The 20,906-nt window shown below is 34.9% G+C and overlaps 1 protein-coding gene across 4 annotated transcripts in view; it reads right to left on the bottom strand.

Moving 5' to 3' along the window:
- The window catches only part of RBM25 (RNA binding motif protein 25), a 59,124-nt gene that overhangs the window by 25,745 nt on the left and 12,473 nt on the right, over positions 1 to 20,906 (bottom strand). For all 4 annotated transcript variants that reach the window (XM_081289335.1, XM_081289336.1, XM_081289338.1 and 1 more), the window contains 4 exons: positions 15,926 to 15,975; positions 14,217 to 14,384; positions 9,894 to 9,951; positions 6,613 to 6,773 (listed from right to left, as the gene is read on the bottom strand). In XM_081289335.1, coding sequence (XP_081145461.1) covers positions 6,613 to 6,773; positions 9,894 to 9,951; positions 14,217 to 14,384; positions 15,926 to 15,975 — 437 coding nt within the window. The remainder of the gene's footprint in view (positions 1 to 6,612; positions 6,774 to 9,893; positions 9,952 to 14,216; positions 14,385 to 15,925; positions 15,976 to 20,906) is intronic.

The raw sequence follows: 20,906 nt of genomic DNA, 5'->3' as shown, positions 1-20,906 counted from the left end.
ATAGGCCACTTTCAACTTGGCATCTTTGATGAAGATGCTTTACATATGACTACAAATAAAACGATTATAATTTACCAACAATTAAGTAAACTGAAATAGTGGTAATGTGTTTATTTTAAATAAGGTCTTCAACTTACATACCTATCACTAAAAACACATCTTGCCCTGTTTCTCCAGTGGTTTTATGTGAAAGTAATGAACTGGAACTAAAACCTTCTATCTTGAGACACACATGGCCATTTCTTTTTCTTTTTTTTTAATATAGCTTTTCAAATTATTTTTTTTAAGAGAGAGTGAAAGAGGAGAGAGAGAGAGAGAATTTTTAATATTTATTTTCTAGTTCTCCGCGGACACAACATCTTTGTTGGTATGTGGTGCTGAGGGTCGAACCCGGGCCCGCACGCATGCCAGGTGAGCGCGCTACCGCTTGAGCCACATCCCCAGCCCACACATGGCCATTTCTAATAAAAGCTTGTTATCTTTTCAGACCTAAATTCTCAAAATACAGTAAATTATAAAACAATCCAGGACTGAAGCTGTAGCTCAGTGGTACTGTGCCCGCCTCGCACCTGTGAGGCAACGGATTAGATTCTCAGAACCACATAAAAATATTGTGTCCAACTACAACTAAAAAATAAAATAAAAAAACACAATTGTATTTAACAACAAAAAAAGGAAAGCAACACATATATTGTTGGCATATTCTCTATATTCTGGTTTGAGTAGTCCACACCTTTCTAAATACAGGAATAAAAGTGCCATTATAAATCAAAAGGCCTGTTCATACAAAAATATTTAGTCCCTACATTGAGTATTACCCCAATGTTAAAAAACAAAATTCAAACATTTGGCTATTTCACCCAAATTACAAAACAGCCATTTCGAATACACTAAATTATTCAACACTAAAATGGCTAATCATCCCTCAATCAACACATGTAGGACAGATTATTACCCTAATGTCTAAACTGATATTAATGTGAAAAAAACAAAAATAAATTAACACTTCTATAAAAAGGTGAAGCTATTTTTGGTTACAGAGACTGGCAAGTTTAACCTACAGCTCTAATTGTACAATCTAAATCATAAATGATTTCCTGACTTCCACTTCCGTCTTCTATTCCACCAATTAGAAAAGCATACTGAGTAAAAATAAATTGGGAATGTGGCACATGCCTGTAATTGAGGAGACTCTGGAGATAGAGACTGAAGGATTATAAATCTGTGGCCAAGCTCAGCAACTTAGACAATGTCTCAAAGTAAAAATGTAAGACTTCATAATCCAAGCGACTCAGGACACTGAGGCAGAAGGATCGCCAAATGCAAGGGCAACCTCAGCAATTAATCAAGGCCCAGATCCCATCTCAAAATTTTAAAAAACGTGGAGATACATGAAATGCCTTTAGGTTCAATCCTAAGTACCAAAATAAACAAACAAACAAACAAATGACTGAACAAAAATAAAAGACCAGGGGTTTTGAGGATGTAGCTCAATACTAAAGTGTCCCAGAGTTCAATCTCCAGAACCAAAAAATAAAATAAATGGGCTGGGATTGTGAATCAGTGGTAGAGTGCTCGCCTAGCACGTGCGAGGCCCTGTGTTCCATCCTCAGAACCATATAAAAAATAAATAAATAAATAAAGATATTGTGTCAACCACAACTTAAAAAATTTTTTTTAATAAAAAACAAAAAGACTGGAGTGCAAACAAGTGAATAGTTTAACAGTAGATACAGATTAACTGATTATCTAGAATGTTTACATGAACCACCTTTTCAACATTTTTAAAAGGAATGGGAAGTATCAAATAGCTCTTCAAGTCTTATTTTTTTTCCACCGCGGAGGCAGGGTACTGGGGAATAAACTCAAGGGCACTCAGCCACTGAGCCACATCCCCAGCCTTATTTTATGTTTTATTCAAAGACAAGGTCTCAATGAGTTGCTTAGCACCTCGCTTTTCCCGAGACAGGCTTTGAACTCGTGATCTTCCTGCCTCAGCCACCTGAGTAGCTGGGATTACAGGCGTTCACCACCACCCCTGGCCAAGTCTAACTCTTTTGACACTGACTTTTATTGCCTGAAATAAGAACATCTTTGCAAACTTAGGGAAATGCACAGATCTGAAAAATGTTAACCCAACTAATTTCTAGGCAAAGATGTGAAGATATTCTAGAGCATCTCTCCTCTACTAGAAGGTAATACACTTGGCTCTCTCAAAATATTGCCAGAACTCATTCTTGAATGTGTAGTTAACCACCACAAATTCTGAATGTTAAGTAGATATACCTACTCCTATGCTTTTATTGTTGGATATCCAGAAAGCACAAGGACATGGACTAAACAGAAAAGCATGGGTAGCTTAAATTACCTTTACTAAATGCCAATAAGAAATTGAAAGAAAAGTGAGTCATAGGGGCATGTAACTGTAATCCCAACAACTTGGGAGGCTGAGGCAGAAGGATGCCAAGGATGGTAACAGTTTGGGTAATGCAGTAAGATCCTGCGTTAATAGGAGATGGGGAAGTAGTTCAGTGATAAAGTGCCTCTGAACCTCAGTCGAACATACACATTCATAAATAAATAACATGGAATGGAGGAAGACATTGCACCTACAACAAATCTAAACAAAAATTTTCAATCTATAATGACAAGACATCTTACATAAGTACATAAATCCCCTTAAAATTCCAGGTCAGAAAAAATATCTTGCTCTTCCAAACTCATATTTATTTTCAGTCAACGAGAACTACAGAACTAGGCTGGGGGCTGGGGATACAGTTCAGTTGGTAGAGTGCATGCCTCACACGCACAAGGCCCTGGGCTCAATCCCTAGCACCAAAAAAAAAAAAAAAAATGGAAACTATAGAATGAGGCTAGGGATGCAACTCAATGGAATGGTATATCACTAACATGTGCAAGGGCCTGGGTTAAATATATACAGTGAGAACTACTAGTGATTTTCTCTCTTATGCCCCGAAGTCTGACTAAACAGCCTGAATCCAGTAACACAAGGTTCCCTATCATTATGTAAGTGACTACTATCTAAATCCCTTCAAATAATCAATAATTAAGGACAAAGAATAAGCATCCACTCATATTTTCTCTTTAAACTTGTGGCAAATATATAGTAAGTACTCCACTATACAGTTATATTTCCTAAGGTTATTTGAAAAAAAATTTATATTACATAAGATCGTTCAACTTTTTTCTTTTTTTTTTTTAAAGAGAGGAGAGAGAGAGAGACAGACAGAGAGAATTTTAACATTTATTTTTTACTTTTCTGCGGACACAACATCTTTGTTTGTATGTGGTACTGAGGATTGAACCCAGGCCGCACGCATGCCAGGCGAGCGCGCTACTGCTTGAGCCACATCCCCAGCCCTCAACTTCTTACATGCTAAGTTATTGAATAAACTTATGTTTGAGCAAAAAATAATGGGGCAATATGCAATCTACATTCAAAAGTATACAATTAATGTTTGGAAAAATAAAATCCATAAACAACATCTGTTTTAATTCAAAGTTATCTAAGAAAATCGTTCTTTTGCAGTTATTTTGGAGGGGTACAGAATACTAAATATGGTAAACACCACTGAACTGTATCACCTATCCTTTTTAGCATTCTGACTGGAGTGAGATAAAATCTTAGCTTTGACTTACATTTCTCTAATTGCTAAAGATGCTTAACATTTTTTCATTGACCAATGTATACATTCTCTGTGAATGATATCTTTAGTTCCTTAGCCCGATAATTGATTGGGTTTTTTTTTTTTTTGGTGTTAATTTTCTGAGTTCTTTAGTGTGCGTATGGTAGATTTTCTTCCCATTCTGCAGGCTCTCTCTTCATGTTATTCACTGTTTCCTTTTCAGAGAAGCAGCTTTTTACTTTGAATCCATCCCATTTATTGTTTTTTTTTATTTTATTTCTTGTGCTTTAAGGGTTGTGTTAAGGGAAATTAGTTCCTAAGCAAACATGATGAAAACTTGGGTCTACCTTTTCTTCTATTAGGCACAAGATGTGTGATCTACTGCCTTGACTTTTGAGTTTTCTGCAGGGTGAGACATAGGGGTTTATTTTCTTTTTGGTACATGTGGATTTCCAGTTTTTCCAGCACCATTTGTTAAAGAGGCTTTTTTTTTTTCCAATGTATGTTTTTGGCGCCTTTGGCTAGCATGAAGAAACTGTCTCTGTATCTTCTATTTTGTACCATTGGTCTACATGTCTATTTTGAGGTCAATATCATGATGATTTTGTGACTGTAATTCGGTAGTATACTTCAAGGTCTGGTGTTGTGATGACTCTTTGTTTAGTTTTTCTTTGGAAGATCTATCCAGTGGTGAAAAGTGTGTTAAAAGTCACCTACTATTAGTATGTTGTCTATTTGATTCTTGAAATTGAGAAGGCTTTGTTTGATGTACATAGATGCTCCACTGTTTGGGGCATAAATATTTACGATTGGTATGTCTTCTTGATGTATGATTCCCTTAAGCAGTACGAAAGGCCCCTTTTTTATTTCTAACTTTGAAGTCCACTTTGATTATTTGTGTAGTCCACGCATGTGATATGTTCTTTTCATCCTTTCACCTTCAGTCTGGATCTTTTTGCCTAGGAGTTTCTTGAAGATAGCATATTGCTGGGTCTATTTTTTTTATGTCCCATCTGCCAGTCTATATCTTTCGATTGATAGGTGTATGCCATTAACATTCAGGGTTATTATTGATATGATTTGTATTCCTGTCGTTTTGGTTTTTGGTTTTAAATTTGATTTTGTTGTCTCCTTTGATTGGTTTTTCCTCCTTTTGCTGATTTTCATCATTTTTTATTTCCATTTACTTCTCATGAAATATTTTGCTGAGAGTGTTCTGTAGTGCAGGCTTCCTAGCTGTAAATTCTTTTAACTTGTGTTGATCATGGAAGGTTTTTTTAAGATTCTTGGTTGACACAATTTTCTTTCAGAGATTGGTATATACTGTTCCAGGACCTCCTAGCTTTGACAGTCATGGGTTGACAAATCTGCTAAGGTGTGAACTGGTTTCCTTCTACATGTAATCTGATACTTTTTTTTGCATGTTTCAACAATTACTTACACTGAAGGAAATGGTTGATTTTTAATTTATGTTTTATAATTTGCTTCAATTTCTTTTCTTTTTTTTTTAAGTAAAAGAATATATAAGGTAGTAGCTCAGTGGAAAGAACATATAAGGTAGTAGCTCAGTGGTAGAGTACTTGCCTGGTATGTGTGTTACACACTAGATTCAATTCTCAGCACCATATATAAATAAATAAATGAATGAATGAATGAATGAATGAAGGCCCATCAGCAACTTAAAAAAAAAAGGTAAAATGTTTTTAAAATGGAAAGGTCCATTAACAACTTAAAAAAAAATGGAGAGAAAACAAGAAAGAAATTTCTATCTTAAAATGTAATGAGAAAGTGAAATCAAAGGGCTACTTAAGGTTTTATTTTGGGGGGCGGCAGTGAAACGAGAACTAAGCCTGGGGGCACTTAAAGCTGAGCCACATCCCAAAACCTATTTTTTCTCTAAATATTCATTTTTTAATCATAGGTGGACACAATGTATTTATTTTACTTAATGTGGTGCTGAGGATAGAACCCAGTGCCTCACACATGCTAGGCAAGCACACTACCTCTGAGCCATAACCACAACCGTCTCCACCCCTATTTTGTAAATACAAAATGAAAGAGAAAGGATTTCACTGAATAGCTTAGCATCTTATTTTTGTTGAGGCTGGCTTAGAACTCTCGATCCTCCTCTCAGCTTCCCAAGTTGCTGGAATTAAAGTTGTGTACAACCATGCCCAGCTCCTATTTCATTTTATTTGTTGAGAGGAAGATAGTAATAGATCTTCTGCTGGGGTCGTGGCTTAGCATTAGAGCGTTCGCCTAGCACACGCAAAGCCCTTCATTTGATCCTCAGCACCACATAAAAATAAATAAAATAAAGGTATTTTGTCCAATTACAACTAAAAAAATAAATAAATAAATAAATAAAAGATCTGCTTAAAGATCTGTTCAACCTAATGTTTCAAAAAGGAACTAGGGAGGAATAAACACGTAATATATTCAGGTTTAAGATATGCTTTGCTTTAGAAGGGGAGGTAATAATACATACAACATCATCCAAAAATTTCTTTTATTTATGATTACCTGAATAAAGAAACCCAACTAGGTAGTTACTTATTTTCATTCATTTTAGAATCTGTGTACTTCTAAAGTAGAGGGCAACTAATAATAATTGTGTAGGCGGAAATATATTTTGTACTTACTTACAAAGCTGCCTTAATGAATTATCTCTGTTAGGAATAGTCTGTACCAGTGTTTTCTCTGGCAAGTTAAACTTGTCCAGCCTCCCTTACTACCTTCATCCCAACCTGGAATAAGCAAATCAACAGTCATGCACCCACTGTGGGTAGATAAAAGACATATAATAACTACAAACTATAAAATATCTTCTTGCATTTAAGCCCTAAGCACACACAATACAATAACAACAATCTTGTGAATCCCCATTTTAGATTCATCTATAATAGGAAGTATTCACAGTGAAAGAGCATCTGACATATAAATGTTTACACTATAGAAAACATACCCCATTAGAAGCTTTCTTCTTTGCTTTCCATTCGTCCAGTTGTGCTTTTGTCTTTGCATCAACTTTAACAAGTAACTTCTTCTCTCCAATCTGCAGATCATGTAATAATCTAAGTGCTCGGAGAGTAGATTCTGGCTCCTTATACTCACAGAATCCAAAAGCTAGGTATAAAGAGTTAATGATACATCAATAAAAGACAAAAATTGATGAAGAATCAAAATGATTAGGCAAATGTACCAATATAAGGATGAATACTCTGTCCTTCATTGCCCTTTCATAATCATTTTGGTTTTAGCAACATCAAAAACCAACAGAAAAAAGAAGAGGAGGGGAAAAAAAGGAGAAAAGAAAAACTCAAATTAAGCAAACTGGTACTTATTGGACACTCTGATAAAAAAAATTTAGCTATGTCTGGGCTGGGGATGTGGCTCAAGCGGTAGTGTGCTCGCCTAGCATGCACAGGGCGCTGAGTTCGATTCTTAGCACCACGTAAAAATAAAAAAATAAAGATGTGTCCACCGAAAACTAAAAAAATAAATATTAAAAAAATTCTCTCTCTTAAAAAAAATTAGCAATGTCAGTGAATTTCATGATTAAACTGATTATTGATTACTTCACTAATCATTCTATCCAGACAACCTAAGAGCAACAAATAAGCAATAACAAACTGGTTGGACCTAAGCAAAGCACTTTCAATTCTGAGAGGATAAAATTATAAAAATTATTGACCTTTTATGTAAGTTATGTTTTAATTTATCTATTTCCTTCTATAACTAGGCAATAACACTATTAATGTCTTTAAATAAAATAAAGATGTTAAAACAACCCAGGGAACCCAAAGTTAAAAACAAATTATTCTAAATATGTATACAAATAATGCCATAATGGCACAAGGAGGAACTATTCTTAACGATATTAAACCAGCAGAGTTAACCATACATTTTTAGTGTGATATAACCTAAGGACAAAAAGCCTGGCCAAAAAAAGAGTAATTTGCAAAATTCACAATGTTGATGATAATACTGGTATCATTTTAGTCTGAACTGTTATATATAAAATGTGAGGTAAGACAAAAACAAGTTAGTGATAAATATTGCCTCCACTGTTCTTGAAACTCCAGATTCTCAACGTGTGACAAACATCAGAAGACAGAAAATAAATATTTTCTCATTCCAGAATTTAAATGAATATACACCGAAAAACACCTAAAAGCAAAAACCAAACCAGGTATAATGAGTTACTCAACATTGTGATTTTCAAAATAATTTTTCATTAAAAGCTCCTTAAAGAAATTGCAATTCCAGGGCTGAGGCTGGGGCTGAGTGGTAGAATGCTTGCCTTGAAGGTGTGAGGCCCTGAGTTCAATCCTCAGCACCACACAAAAGTAAATAAAGATATTGTGTCCATCTATAACCCAAAAAACTAAAAATTAAAAAAAAAAAGAAATAAATATATGATTCCAAGCCTGGACCAGAAAATCTATCAGAATAATCTGCTGTGAATATCAGGTCACATCAGATAATAAGGAAGCTACAAAGATAATGAGGGTCAAAACAAAATCACTGGAGATCCAATGTACAGAGATAACTTAAGCCAACTTAAACTTTAACTTAATAATAACTACAACGAATCCATACTAAACATAGTAACATTAAATATTCTTCCATCCTTATGTTCAAATATTATCTTTATCCTCAGAACCACAGAAAAATAAGTAAATAAAGATATTGGTTATGCACAATGGCACACGCCTGTAATCCCAGCGGCTTGGAAACCTGAGACAGGAGGATCTCTAATTCAAAGTCAGCCTCAGCACTGGTGAGGCACTTAACAATTCAGTGAGACCTATCTCTAAATAAAATATAAAATAGGGCTGGGAATGTGGCTCAGTAGTTAAGTGCTCCTGAGTTGAATCCCCAGTACAAAAAAATAAAACAATAAAATAAAAGTATTAAAAAAAAGAGAGAGAGGGCTGGGGATGTAGCTCAAGCGATGGTGCGCTCCCCTGGCATGCGCGGGGTACTGGATTGAGAGAGAGAGAGAGAGAGAGAGAGAATCAGCTGGGTACAATAGTTCATGCCTATAATTCCTGTGATTAGGAAGGTTGAGGCAAAAGGTTTACAAGTTCAAGGTCATCCTCAGGAATTTAATGAGATCTGGTGTCCCAAAAAAAAAAAAAAAAAAAAAAAAAAACAGATAAAACAGATGAGAATGGCTCAGTTGCTGAACATTCCTGTGTTCAATCCCTGGTACCAAAAGTAATAAAATAAATAATACAAAGAAAATCAATTGTGCAGGGTACTGACAAAATACAATACATTAACAATGGATGATGAGTAAATGGGAATTTATCCCACTATTCTAATGTTATGTACATATGAATTTTTCCATATCAAAGTGTTTAGAAGATATATTTTCAGAGCTGAATGTGTGGCACAGTGGTAGAATGCTTGCCTAGCAGTGGTGAGGGCCCTAGGTTGCATCTGCAGCATCAGAATAAGAAAATTAGGGGTGGGGTTGTGGCTCAAGCAGTAGCATGCTCACCTAGCACATGTGAGGCACTGGGCTCGATCCTCAGCACCACATAAAAATAAAATAATTATAAAACAAAAAGAAGAAGAAGAAAATTATCCACTAGCTGTTTCCACAGACAAATATAAAAAGCACATTTTGTTTTCAAAAACAACAGGTCACATCTTTTCTATTCTCATTCCTAAGATGCAATTTTTCCATCTTAATTATACCATGCTGCTTTCACAGAAAAAACTTTTTTTTTTTTAAATGAGGATACCAGGGACTGAACTCTGGAGAATTCAACCCCTGAGCCACATCCCCAGTCCTATACAAAATATATACCACCTGTCTTATTTAGAGACAGGGTCTCACTGAGTTGCTTAGTGCCTTGCCATCACCACTTTTGAGGCTGACTTTGAACTCCTGATCCTCCCATCCCTTCCAGCCTCCCATGCCAATGGGATTAAAGGTGTGCACAAACAGGCCTGGCTACAGAAATATTCCTCTTATGTATAAAAAACTAATATGTCTGAGTAATGTTTCCAAAAAAGTGATAAAATATAGAAACAAGCCAGAGTAATTTTAATTATTTCCTCTTTTAACTCCTTGCTGTCCCACTTTTCCACCCATTAATCTCAACTCTCAGTAATTATCTTCAACTGCATTTGAAACTATTCTAGTATGAAAAAGACAATGAAAATAAAACATGTAAAGTGATTTATTTAAATAGGTAAAAACAATCAAAAAATAAGGAAAACATGACTTACCTTGAAGTTTTCCAGAAGCACCTTGTACTCTCTTCCAGCTCAAAACCAAACCACATTTCTTTAAAAGAAAAAGAAAAATTAAGTTTAATGCAAAAGAACAATTATACTCTCACTAGGGGGGGAAAAAGCAAAAACATAAATAAGATCATACCAGAAAATAAGTCTGCTGAAATTCTCTCAATCTTCACAAATTTGTATAAAATGCAAAACAAATCATTTTAAGACAAATATAAATTCTTCATTGATACTTCTTAACAAAATTCCCTTCACTATCTTTTAATATACTAGAGACTTATACCATAAATTATCTTACAAAAATATATATATATATATATAAAAATTCAAGTGCCTAATATGGTTACGTGTACTTCAAATACATTATAAATTAAACTATGTATTACAGGGCTGAGCATTTAGCTCAGTGGTACAGCATTTGTATACCACTTGGGAGGCACTGGGTCTGAACACCAGCACCACAAAAACAAACAAAACCCCCTGTATTTTATATATAATGATATAGAAAAAAGCTTAATATGATTTACAAAGTAACTTGGACATAAATTACTAAATACAGTGATATTTTAACTGAGTAAAAAAAAAAATTTTTTCTGTAGAATGACTGAAGATATCCCACGGGCTGCAGGTACATACAGCTCAGTGGTAGACATGCATGCTACAACATGGCAAGATATGGGTTCAATTCCCAGTATTGTCTCATTTAAAAAAAAAAATCCAAAATTCTAAGGGGAACGGTTAAGTGAAGGATGGGACATTATTATATATTGAAAGTTAACAAAATGTCCTAACATTACTTCTAAATATTAAAGCATAACCCAGAAGGTTTAAAAAAATAGTTATTTGTAACTTTAACTGCCTGTTAAAGTGAAAGGATATGTACATTTTTCACATCTTCCTTCAGAGGAAATATTAAAATGATAGTCAAGGAATATAAAAGATAGAAGAAACCCACAAGTTCTAATAGATGGGCAAAGAGCAGCTGTCCAGACTTCATTAAAAAAAAAAAAATGGCTGGGTGGTAACTCATTTAGCACAATAAGGAAGTCTATATCTTCATGTCTACAGAGGCAGATACTAAGGACAAAGAATTATACTAATCCATTCTAGAAAAACAAATGAATCTAAATGGGAGTAAAAATGAACAATGAGGCTAAATTTTAAAAAGGGGCTTGCCTGACTTTATGAATATGAATTAAATAATCAGAGCCAAGTAGTTCAGTTAATGTGTTAATGTCTAAAGAATGAACAGAACAGGCTTGGGGTATTGAGTACCAGATAAGACAGAAGAACTGGATGAGGTAGAGTGGATTAAAGGGAAGAATGTAAAGGTATTTGTAAAGAAATGGCTGAACCCAGCACTTCACCCCCAACCCTATATAAGCAGTCAATTTGAAGGCATGGGAAAGTTTTCTAGAGAAACCAAACAGCCCCAAAGAAAAGACCTCCACATAGCAACATTCAAATCCTCTGACTGCTTGCTAAATTACCCCATGTTTGGGAAAAGCCTCATTTTTTAAACCGATCTTATGCACACAACATTCTTTTAATTCATAACTTTTAAATATGAACAGATATCCCAGACATGGTGGCATGCACCTGTACTCACAGCTATTCAGAAGGCTGAGGCAGGAGGATCATGAATGTGAGGACAGCCTTGGCAACGTAGCGAGACCCTATCTCAAAATAAAAAATAAAAAGGGCTAGGGATGTAGCTCAGTAATAGAGCACACCTGGGTTCCATAGCCAGTACCAAAAAACCCCCCAAAAACCAAAAACAAAAATAGAGGGGTCTGGCAGAAAGGCCTTTAGAAAAGAAGGGAAATTAAAATTACTTGATATATTTTAACAATTGAAGAAAAAAGGCAGGTGCAAAGTAGAAATGATGGGGAATTCTAAATTTCTAATAAATTTATAGAAACTATTAACAAAAGAATAACATAATTAACAACTCCAAGAGAACAATGAAAATGTAATCATGGTACAATGTTTAGTTCTACCAAACTATTTACCAACCATCATAACACTGTAATGATGTCACTATATTAGGAAATTGGGGAATGAGACTTGAGACATATGCAAGCTACGCTTTATCTACCAAAATAATAAGTCAACAGATAATTTCAAAAGTAATAAAGGCAGTAATAAAATACAAATCAAAGCAGGAATGAGATAACTTCAAATCTATTAGATATTCCAAAAAGTTAAAAATTTAAACATAGTATATTTAAACACAATATACAAGAATGGAAACTTAGACACTGTTGCAATTAAGTATAAATTGGTATGAGTAATTATGAGGGGAAAACTCATAAATTTCACTTCTGAAAGAATATGTGACAGAAGATTTTTCACTTGTACCTAGAAAGACCTATTGCCAGTAATGTAACAGAATATGAAAACAATCCTTATGATTATCAATAGAAAAGTAATAGTTTATGACTATTTCTACAATACAACGATATATAGCAGAGAAAAGCAAAGTTGTTGGGTGAAAAAAAAAAACTAAAATACAGAATTAAACCTTACAAATAATGTGTATTTATGAATCTGTAATATGCAATAAAGTAGAAAATATGCACACAAATGCTAAATCCCTAAAGTTTAGGATAATTGATAATCTGGGAATTAGGGTTTTCACTGTAATGTTATATTTCTGGGAAAAATCTGAAGCTAGAATCATTAAGTTAAACAAAGCTGGGTTTTATGAATGGTTGTTGTCTAAATATCCAATGAAAGAAACAATTTATAAAATCGAAAAGGCTATACTGTACATTATTTATAAAACAAAAAAAGATTTAAAAATACCTTCCCCAAGAAATGGTAAAGAGGGAATGTAAATACTTTCTTTTTAATTATAAAATCATGCAATATAATTCATAACAATCTGCATGTATCACCAAACTGAATTATCTTAAACAAAAAAAAGAGAGAAAGAAAATAAATGACTTCACAAAACCTAAAGAACTTACAATTATTTGGAATAAAAACTTCAAAGGGACTCAATCATCACTGTTTTAATAGCTGGTAGGGTAAAGGTCTCATTTTCAAAATGTAAACTCAGAGATTACTTATTTAGGATACCAGAGGAAAAGGTACCCTTAACAGGGAAAAGGTCTGACCACCTTAACCAAGTAACTCAACACCACCAAAGACAGGATCAATGGGGCATCATGTCTTATCTCTTGCTATTCTATCCTAGGAAGAATGCATCAGTTATCAAAAATGCTTACTTTGAATCTAGAGCAAACAAGCTGACATCCAAATTGGGAGAAATATTCTGCAAAGAACTGGACTCAAAAATATCGATGTCAGGGAGGAAAAAAAAAGGAAGTAAAAAAGGCAGGGGATTATTCCATATTAAAAAGCTATACAGGGCTGGGATCGTGGCTCAATGATAGAGTGCTTGCCTCACACACGAGGCACTGGGTTCAATCCTCAGCAACAACTAAAAATGAATAAACAGATATTGTGTCCATGTAAAACTAAAAAAAATTTAAAAAGCTGTATATCCATGTCTGGTGGCACATGCCTATAATCCTAGGAAACTGGAAGGCTAAGGCAAGAAGATAACAAGTTCCAGGTCAGCCTAGGACAATACAACAAGATCCATCTCAAAATAAAAATGAAAAAAAAAAGGGAGGGGGGTGTGGAGATCTAGTAAGTTGCAGAGAGCTTGCCTAGCAAGCACCAGAAGCTGGTTTGATCCCCAGTAGTGCAAGAAGAAAATAAAAAGCAAAAAGTTGTCTAAAGAGGCATGACAATTAAAGGAATTATAGATCACAGATTGTAAACCAAAAACTTACTATGGCCATGACTGAAAGATTAAATATGAATTAGATATTTTACTTAACAATACCTTATCAACTTTAAATTTTTATATTGTTTATATAGTTTCATAATGTTGCTCAAGCTATTCTCAAACTCCTGTGTTTAAGTGATCCTCCCGCCTCAGCCTCCCAAGTAACTCGGACTAGAGAAGAATGACATTGAACCCAAATTACAGTTCTTAAGTGTAATAACAATGGCACTGTCATTATGCAGGAGATTCTCCTTACTCTTAGGAGATACACTTCAGACTCGGGTGAAATGCCACATGACTCTCACCTTCAAATTATTTGGGATGGGGAACATACACGGTAGAGACAAAATAAATCTATCAAAATGTGTTTGGGTTTACTAAACCATTCTTTCACCTTTTCTGCAGTTTTAAATTTCTTCAAAATAAAAATAGGGAAAAATAATCATTCAAAATCCTTATTGTTAAAATTTATAAAAATTTAATGAAAAGTAAACAGTTTAACTTACAGCTAGGAGCTGTCGTATAAGCATGTCTGAGGCTTTTTCGGATATGTTGCCAACAAAAACCGTAGTAGTGGGACCACAATTTTCATCATTTTCTTTTGCCTTTAAACCTGGATGATCCTTCCTTGCTCCCAAATGCTTTCCGACCATGGACACAGTGGGTACTAAGACCTATGATAAAGAAGGGCCATAAATTTGATCTGGAAAATAATTAGTTTTCCTATTACATTTAGTGTAACATTATGCTAAAAACTGGTAAGAGTATAGCATATATTAAAGCTTTAATATTGAAGCTCCCAAAGCATATGGCATACTCCACTAATCCAAATTTATTCATAACCAGCTTTTGCCATTAGATTGTTTTCAAAACTTGAAAAAGCAAATAAAAAGTCATTAAGACACATTTTTTAAATGTTGAAGACATCATAAGTCATTTAAAATTAAATAAAATCCAGAAACTTTTTCACATCTTAGTATCCATATAAAAGCAAATTCCATTTACCCCTGCTAATCCTGTAACAGAATATTCAAATATTCCATAGCATTCTTCCAAACTAACACTTTACCCTTTGTTAAAAGTTGAAATTCCAAGTTTGGTTTCCCAACTTTCAATTTTCCAGAGGAAGGAACTATTCTTTGTACTTAAATCAGCCACAGACCCTCAGTAAGAACTTGACAAACAGTGGCAAGCTGAGGGAGCTCCTCCAAACCCCAATCCCATCTTTTCCTATCCTGAAATACAAGTGGGAAGAGTAAACATCACTTGGAGACTTTCTAAAATAGTTTAACTACGGGTGTCCAATGCAAGAAAAGCTGGACTTCCCATGGGCTGAGAACCAAATAGTCTCAGTGGTCTACCTCAGAGCAGATTTCCAATTTCTCTGATGTATTTCCTTCCTCTCCCTTTGACATGAGTAATATTCCCCTCCCTTTTCAAAACCCAAAGATAAAAAAAAACAATAAAACATACAGTTGAAAGTAATGAAATCTAGTCTCTCTCACAGAATTCCAAATGAAGTCTGTTGATACCAATTAATTCAAAGAAAAATTCTAGCTAAATAAAAGAGGATTCTCATTATGTGCTACAGTACAGCAGCATTCTTTAATACACTTTGAAGGTTTGATTATTATGGACAATTAGGGTTTAAGACACAAGAATGAACACTTTAGCAGAAGAAAGGCTTATAAAACTTAAAAATATATTAAAGAAAGAGAAAATAGATAAGAGTAAAAAGGGCCAAACACCAGAGGAGGGAGGAAAGAGTAAAAAGATACTTTACACAAATTACTTTTCAACATTTAAATTTTTGGGGGCCCATTCATTCCTACATTCCTTTTAAGGTCAGATCATTCTCCCATCACCCAGGACCAAGATAAGATGAGGGAATGATCAAAAAGCCACTGTACTAAATCTCTAAAAGCCAGTATGTGAAAAGTCTAAAAAGAAACAAAGATAGATCATAAAATTGATTAATTTAGGGAATGTTTTAGAACACACAGTCTGTCTCTCTCTCTCTTCTCTACACACACACACACACACACACTCACACGCATAGCTAAGTGAAAATGATACTTATTCAAATTAGTGGTAGAAAATTCATAGGAAATCTCATCATTTGTTTACTACTTATTCTAACTATATCAAGATTTTTAGCTTTAAAAGCACCTTTTAGGACTATCACAACAACTTTCCTTCTTTAAATTATACTTACAGTTGGAGCAGGAGCCATAATGCTCATTGGTACAGGAATCATTGGGGTCCCTAAAAAAAAGGAAAAAAGCACAATGTGACTCAAGAATACTATTAGCCAGGAGCAGCAGCATATGCCTGTAATTACAGTGGCTCAGGAGTCTCAGACGGGAGGATCATGAGTTCAAAGACAGTTTCAGCAGCAGCTCAGTGAGACCCTGCCTCTAAATAAAATACAAAATAGGGCTGGGGATGTGGCTCAGTGGTCCAATGCCTCGAGTTCTATCCCCAGCACCAAAAAATAAAGAGTATTCAAATACGACTATGTTCTATATCAACTACATGCCATACAAGTAATTACCCTAATTCACAGGTAATATAAATAGAAACACAGGATAAAGGAAAATAAAACATTAATGAATAATGTCTTATTTTCATAAGTAATGTGGTATCAGATTGGTCTGTATGAACTTATAACAATAAACTATATGAAATAGGCACAGTGGTACAAGCCTATATTCCCAGCTACTCAGGAGGCTGAGGCAGGAAAAATCACAAGTTTCAGCAACTTACTGTCTTAAGATAAAATATAAAAAGGGACAGGAAAGTGGCTCAGTGGTTAGGCACCCCGAGTTAAACCCTGGTACAAAAAGAAAAAAAAAAAAGGTGGGGGAACTTGGCATATAGCATAGTACAAATCACCCCTGGGTTCAATTCCTAGTACTATAAGAATAAACAAAAAAAACTATCCTGAAATCAAAATGGCTATCCCATCTCTCTTTTTTTAATAACTTTATTTTTTTTATTCTTTTTTTTTTTAATGTGGTGCTGAGGATAGAACCCAGTGCCTCACATGTGCTAGGTAAGTGCTCCACCACTGAAGATCAAACCCAGTCCTCTTTTGCTTTTAAGGAATATAAAATTCTGGACAATTATCACTTTGTTTTCATCTGTTTCAGTGGTCCTCAAAACAACCTTAACAAACAGATTCATAATTATGGGTGAACAATGGTACCAATGATATATGAAAACTATATAAAGGGGATCTAGGTTGTAGCTCAGTGGTAGAACACTTGCCTAGCATGCATGAGCACTGTGTTCCATCACCAGCACCACATAAAAATAAACAATAAAATAAAGGTATTCTGTCCATCTTAAAAAAAAATAAAAAAAACCTATATTAATTCACAAAACTAAAGAAAAGACCATGAGTTTAAATTAACAACCTTTCAGGGTGTATCAGGAGCCTGATCTGATGGACACAGTGAGACAAAATTATGTTTTTATAGATTTAAGACTCTGATTTTTTTTTATTTTTATTTTTTTATTATTAAGAACATTACATAGTTCTTAATATATCATATTTCAGTTTGATTCAAGTGGGTTATGAACTCCCATTTTTACCCCGTATACAGATTGCTGTATCACATCAGTTACACTTCCATTGATTTACATATTGCCATTCTAGTGTCTGATGTATTCTGCTGTTAAGACTCTGATTTTTAAAACTCTTTTCAATTGGAATAGAAATGGTACCAATGGGGGCTAGGGTTGTGGCTCAGCAGTAGAGCACTCACTTCACACGTGCAAGACCCTGAGTTCGATCCTCAGCACCACATAAAAATAAATAAGCGAAATAAAGGAATTGTGTCTAACAACAACTAAAAAATAAAAATTTTTTTCAAAAAAGAATGAAATGGTACCAATGATTCCCAAGATTTAAAAAAAAATAAAATAAAATCAATATTACATTTAAGAAGTAACAACACAAAAGTCAAATAATAATTTTTGTGTGTGTGGTGCTGAGGATTGAACCCAGTACCTTGCACATGCTAGGCAAACGTTCTAACATGAACTACAATCCCAGTCCAAATTTTATAAAACATAAAACAACTGTAGAACGAGTACAGTGACCCAGGCCTGTAATCCCAGCAACCAGGGAGGCGGAAGCAAAAGGATTAGAAGTTCAAGGGCCGTAGGCCTCAGCAACTTAGCAAGACTGTGTCTCAAAATAAAAAATAAAGGGCTAGGGCTGTAGCTGAGTGGTAGAGCACTCACCTAGCACATGTGAGGCACTGGGTTTGATTCCCTCCCTTAGCACCACATAAAATAAAGATATTGTGTCCATCTACAACTTAAAAAAAAAAAAAAAAAAAGGACTGGTTCAGTGGTAAAGCACCCCAGGTTCAATTCCCAGTAGCAAAAAAAAACAAAACACGATGATGATTACAACTAACATAGTCTTGAAAACTAAAAAGGTTAAGTGTTCTCAACAAAAAAATAAGTATATGAAGCAATGCATATTTTAATTAGCTCAATTTAGCCATCCCACAATGCATACAATTTCAAAACATGCACAACAATTATATATAATTTTATTAAATAAAGTAAAAACAAATATTTAAGAGTTAGAAAAAAGGGCTGGGGATGTGGCTCAAGCGGTAGCGCGCTCGCCTGGCATGCGTGCAGCCCGGGTTCGAGCCTCAGCACCACATACCAACAAAGATGTTGTGTCCGCCGAGAACTAAAAAATAAATATTAAAAATTCTCTCTCTCTCTCTCTCTCTCTCTCTCTCTCTCTTTCTCTCTCCTCTCACTCTCTCTAAAAAAAAAAAAAGAGTTAGAAAAAAAGAAGATATCAAATAAGAAATTAATCTGGAAACCCAACAAGAACATTGTTATTTCTGGTTCTCTCACAGAAAAATATCATCCAAAAAATGAGACCTGTAATTTCAGCTGCTATCAAAAAGAAAACTAATCTCTAAGATAGGCATGTATTGTTCTAAATAACTCACTGTGAAGGTTTAAGACCTGTCTACTACTAACTGTTTATGGATATCTTTTCAATTACAATGTTGTTTTTTTTTAAAGAGAGAGTGAGAGAGGGGGAGAGAGAGAATTTTTAATATTTATTTTTTAGTTATCGGCGGACACAACATCTTTGTTTGTATGTGGTGCTGAGGATCGAACCCGGGCCGCACGCATGCCAGGCGAGCGCGCTACCGCTTGAGCCACATCCTCAGCCCCCAATTACAATGTTTGCTAAGCAATAGCTATACGGAGAGTTCTTGAGTCCCTCCTTGTTCACAGAACTAAAGACGAAATCAGATGATTTGAGAACTAAGAAAAAGGTTGTAATGAGATCAAAATCAATCAAAAGATGTGACTACTGTTCTAATATAAATTTTAAAATGCTTCTAAGTAGCCAGGTGCAGTGCATGCCTTTAATCAGTAAATGCCTGTAATTCAGTAAACTGAGGCAAAAGGATCACAAATTTGAAACCAGCCTGGGCAACTTAGTCAGACCCTGTCTCAAAACAAAAAATAAAGGGCTGGGAGCAGTGGCACACACAGCTCATGAGGGTGACATAGGAGGATCATTAATTTAGTGCCAGCCTCAGTAATTCAGTGAGGCCCTAAGCAATTCAGCAAGAACCTGTCTCTAAATAAAATATAAAAAAAGAGTCAAGGATGTGGCTTAATAGGTAAACACCCCTGAGTTCAATTCCCAGTACTGAAAATATGAAAATAAATTCTTCCAAATATCACAAAGTTCTGAAATCACCCTTCAATTCAAATTTAACATGAATTCAAGATAATTCCCCATCTAAAACTGATAATAAATTCTTAAACATGTACCACTGTCCCTTTATTTTCAAATGTATTTTATTTAAAATAATTCCAGTTTTCACAATATTTTTTAAAGATATAGATTACAGTTCCTATCAATGTCCAGAATAAACTGCAAAATAGACTTCAGGATCAAATCTGCATTGGGCTGGTGTTGCTGCCTACCACATGTGAGGCACCGAGTTCAATCTTTAGCACAATAAATAAATAAATGTCCACTGACAATTAAAAAGAAGTTAAATTGGAGTTTGATTCTTGGTTCTATCATTTTAACTTGTGAACCTTTAGGAAAGTACTTTAACTTCTGCTGCAGTTTCCTCAATTCTATTAAAATAATTAGTCCTTCAAGAGTGCCTATAAAATTGTGATAACTTGTATGAATCACTAAAGTAAAGTAGACACTTGCAGGGCCTTGCTATCATATGTCAAGCCCTGGGTTCAATTCCCATTACTGCCCCCCAACACACACACACACACAAAAAAAGTAAAAGTATTTTTAAATAACTGTGGGTATGTAAAAATATAATTAATTAACCATCCTGGTGGCACAGGCCTTTAAACCCAGCAGCTCAGGAGGGTGAGGCAGAGGATCACATGTTTAAGGTCAGCCCAAGCAATTTAGTCAGAGGCCCTAAGTAACCCAGCATGACCCTGTCTCAAAATAAAAAATAAAAAGGGGGCTTTGGGTTGTGGCTCAGTGGTAGAGTGCTCGCCCAGCATGTGCGAGGCCCTGGGTTCAATCCTCAGCACCACATAAACAAATAAAATCAAGGTACTGTGTCCAACTACAATCGAAAAATAAATGTAAAAATAATAATAAATAAAAATAAGAAGGGGATGGGAATATAGCTCAGTGGTAAAGTATCCCTAGATTCAATCCCCAGTACCAAAAACACCTATAATTAACCAGTTGTTATCTAAATTTTACACCTTAACTTTCCAAAAATAAATACTCCTCTATTTACCAACTATAATGGTACCCCCATATGGCCTCAATTCCATAGGTAAACCGTCTATTAAGAAAAGCATTCAGAAACACATCTCTAAATTTCCCTTTTTATATTTACTCAAAGTCTAATAATGCTTCCTAATCCAACTTACTAATACCTGAAATTTTTTTTAAACTATTTATTTAATTTTTAGTTTTCGGCGGACTCAACATCTTTGTTTGTATGTGGTGCTGAGGCTCGAACCCGGGCCGCACGCATACCAGGCGAGCGTGCTACCGCTTGAGCCACATCCCCAGCCCCTAATACCTGAAATTTATCTTTTTTTTTTCCTCCTTTTTGGTGCTAGGGTTACAACTCAGGTCTTGTGCATACTAAGCATGTGCTCTAATACTGCCATTAGAATTTCTGTAATTAGCATTCACA

This window comes from Spermophilus citellus (assembly GCF_964194105.1).
Source record: "Spermophilus citellus genome assembly, chromosome: 4".
NCBI lineage: Eukaryota > Metazoa > Chordata > Mammalia > Rodentia > Sciuridae > Spermophilus > Spermophilus citellus.
The sequence above is the reverse complement of the archived record's forward strand: the minus strand, read 5'-3'. Positions and strand labels throughout refer to the sequence as shown.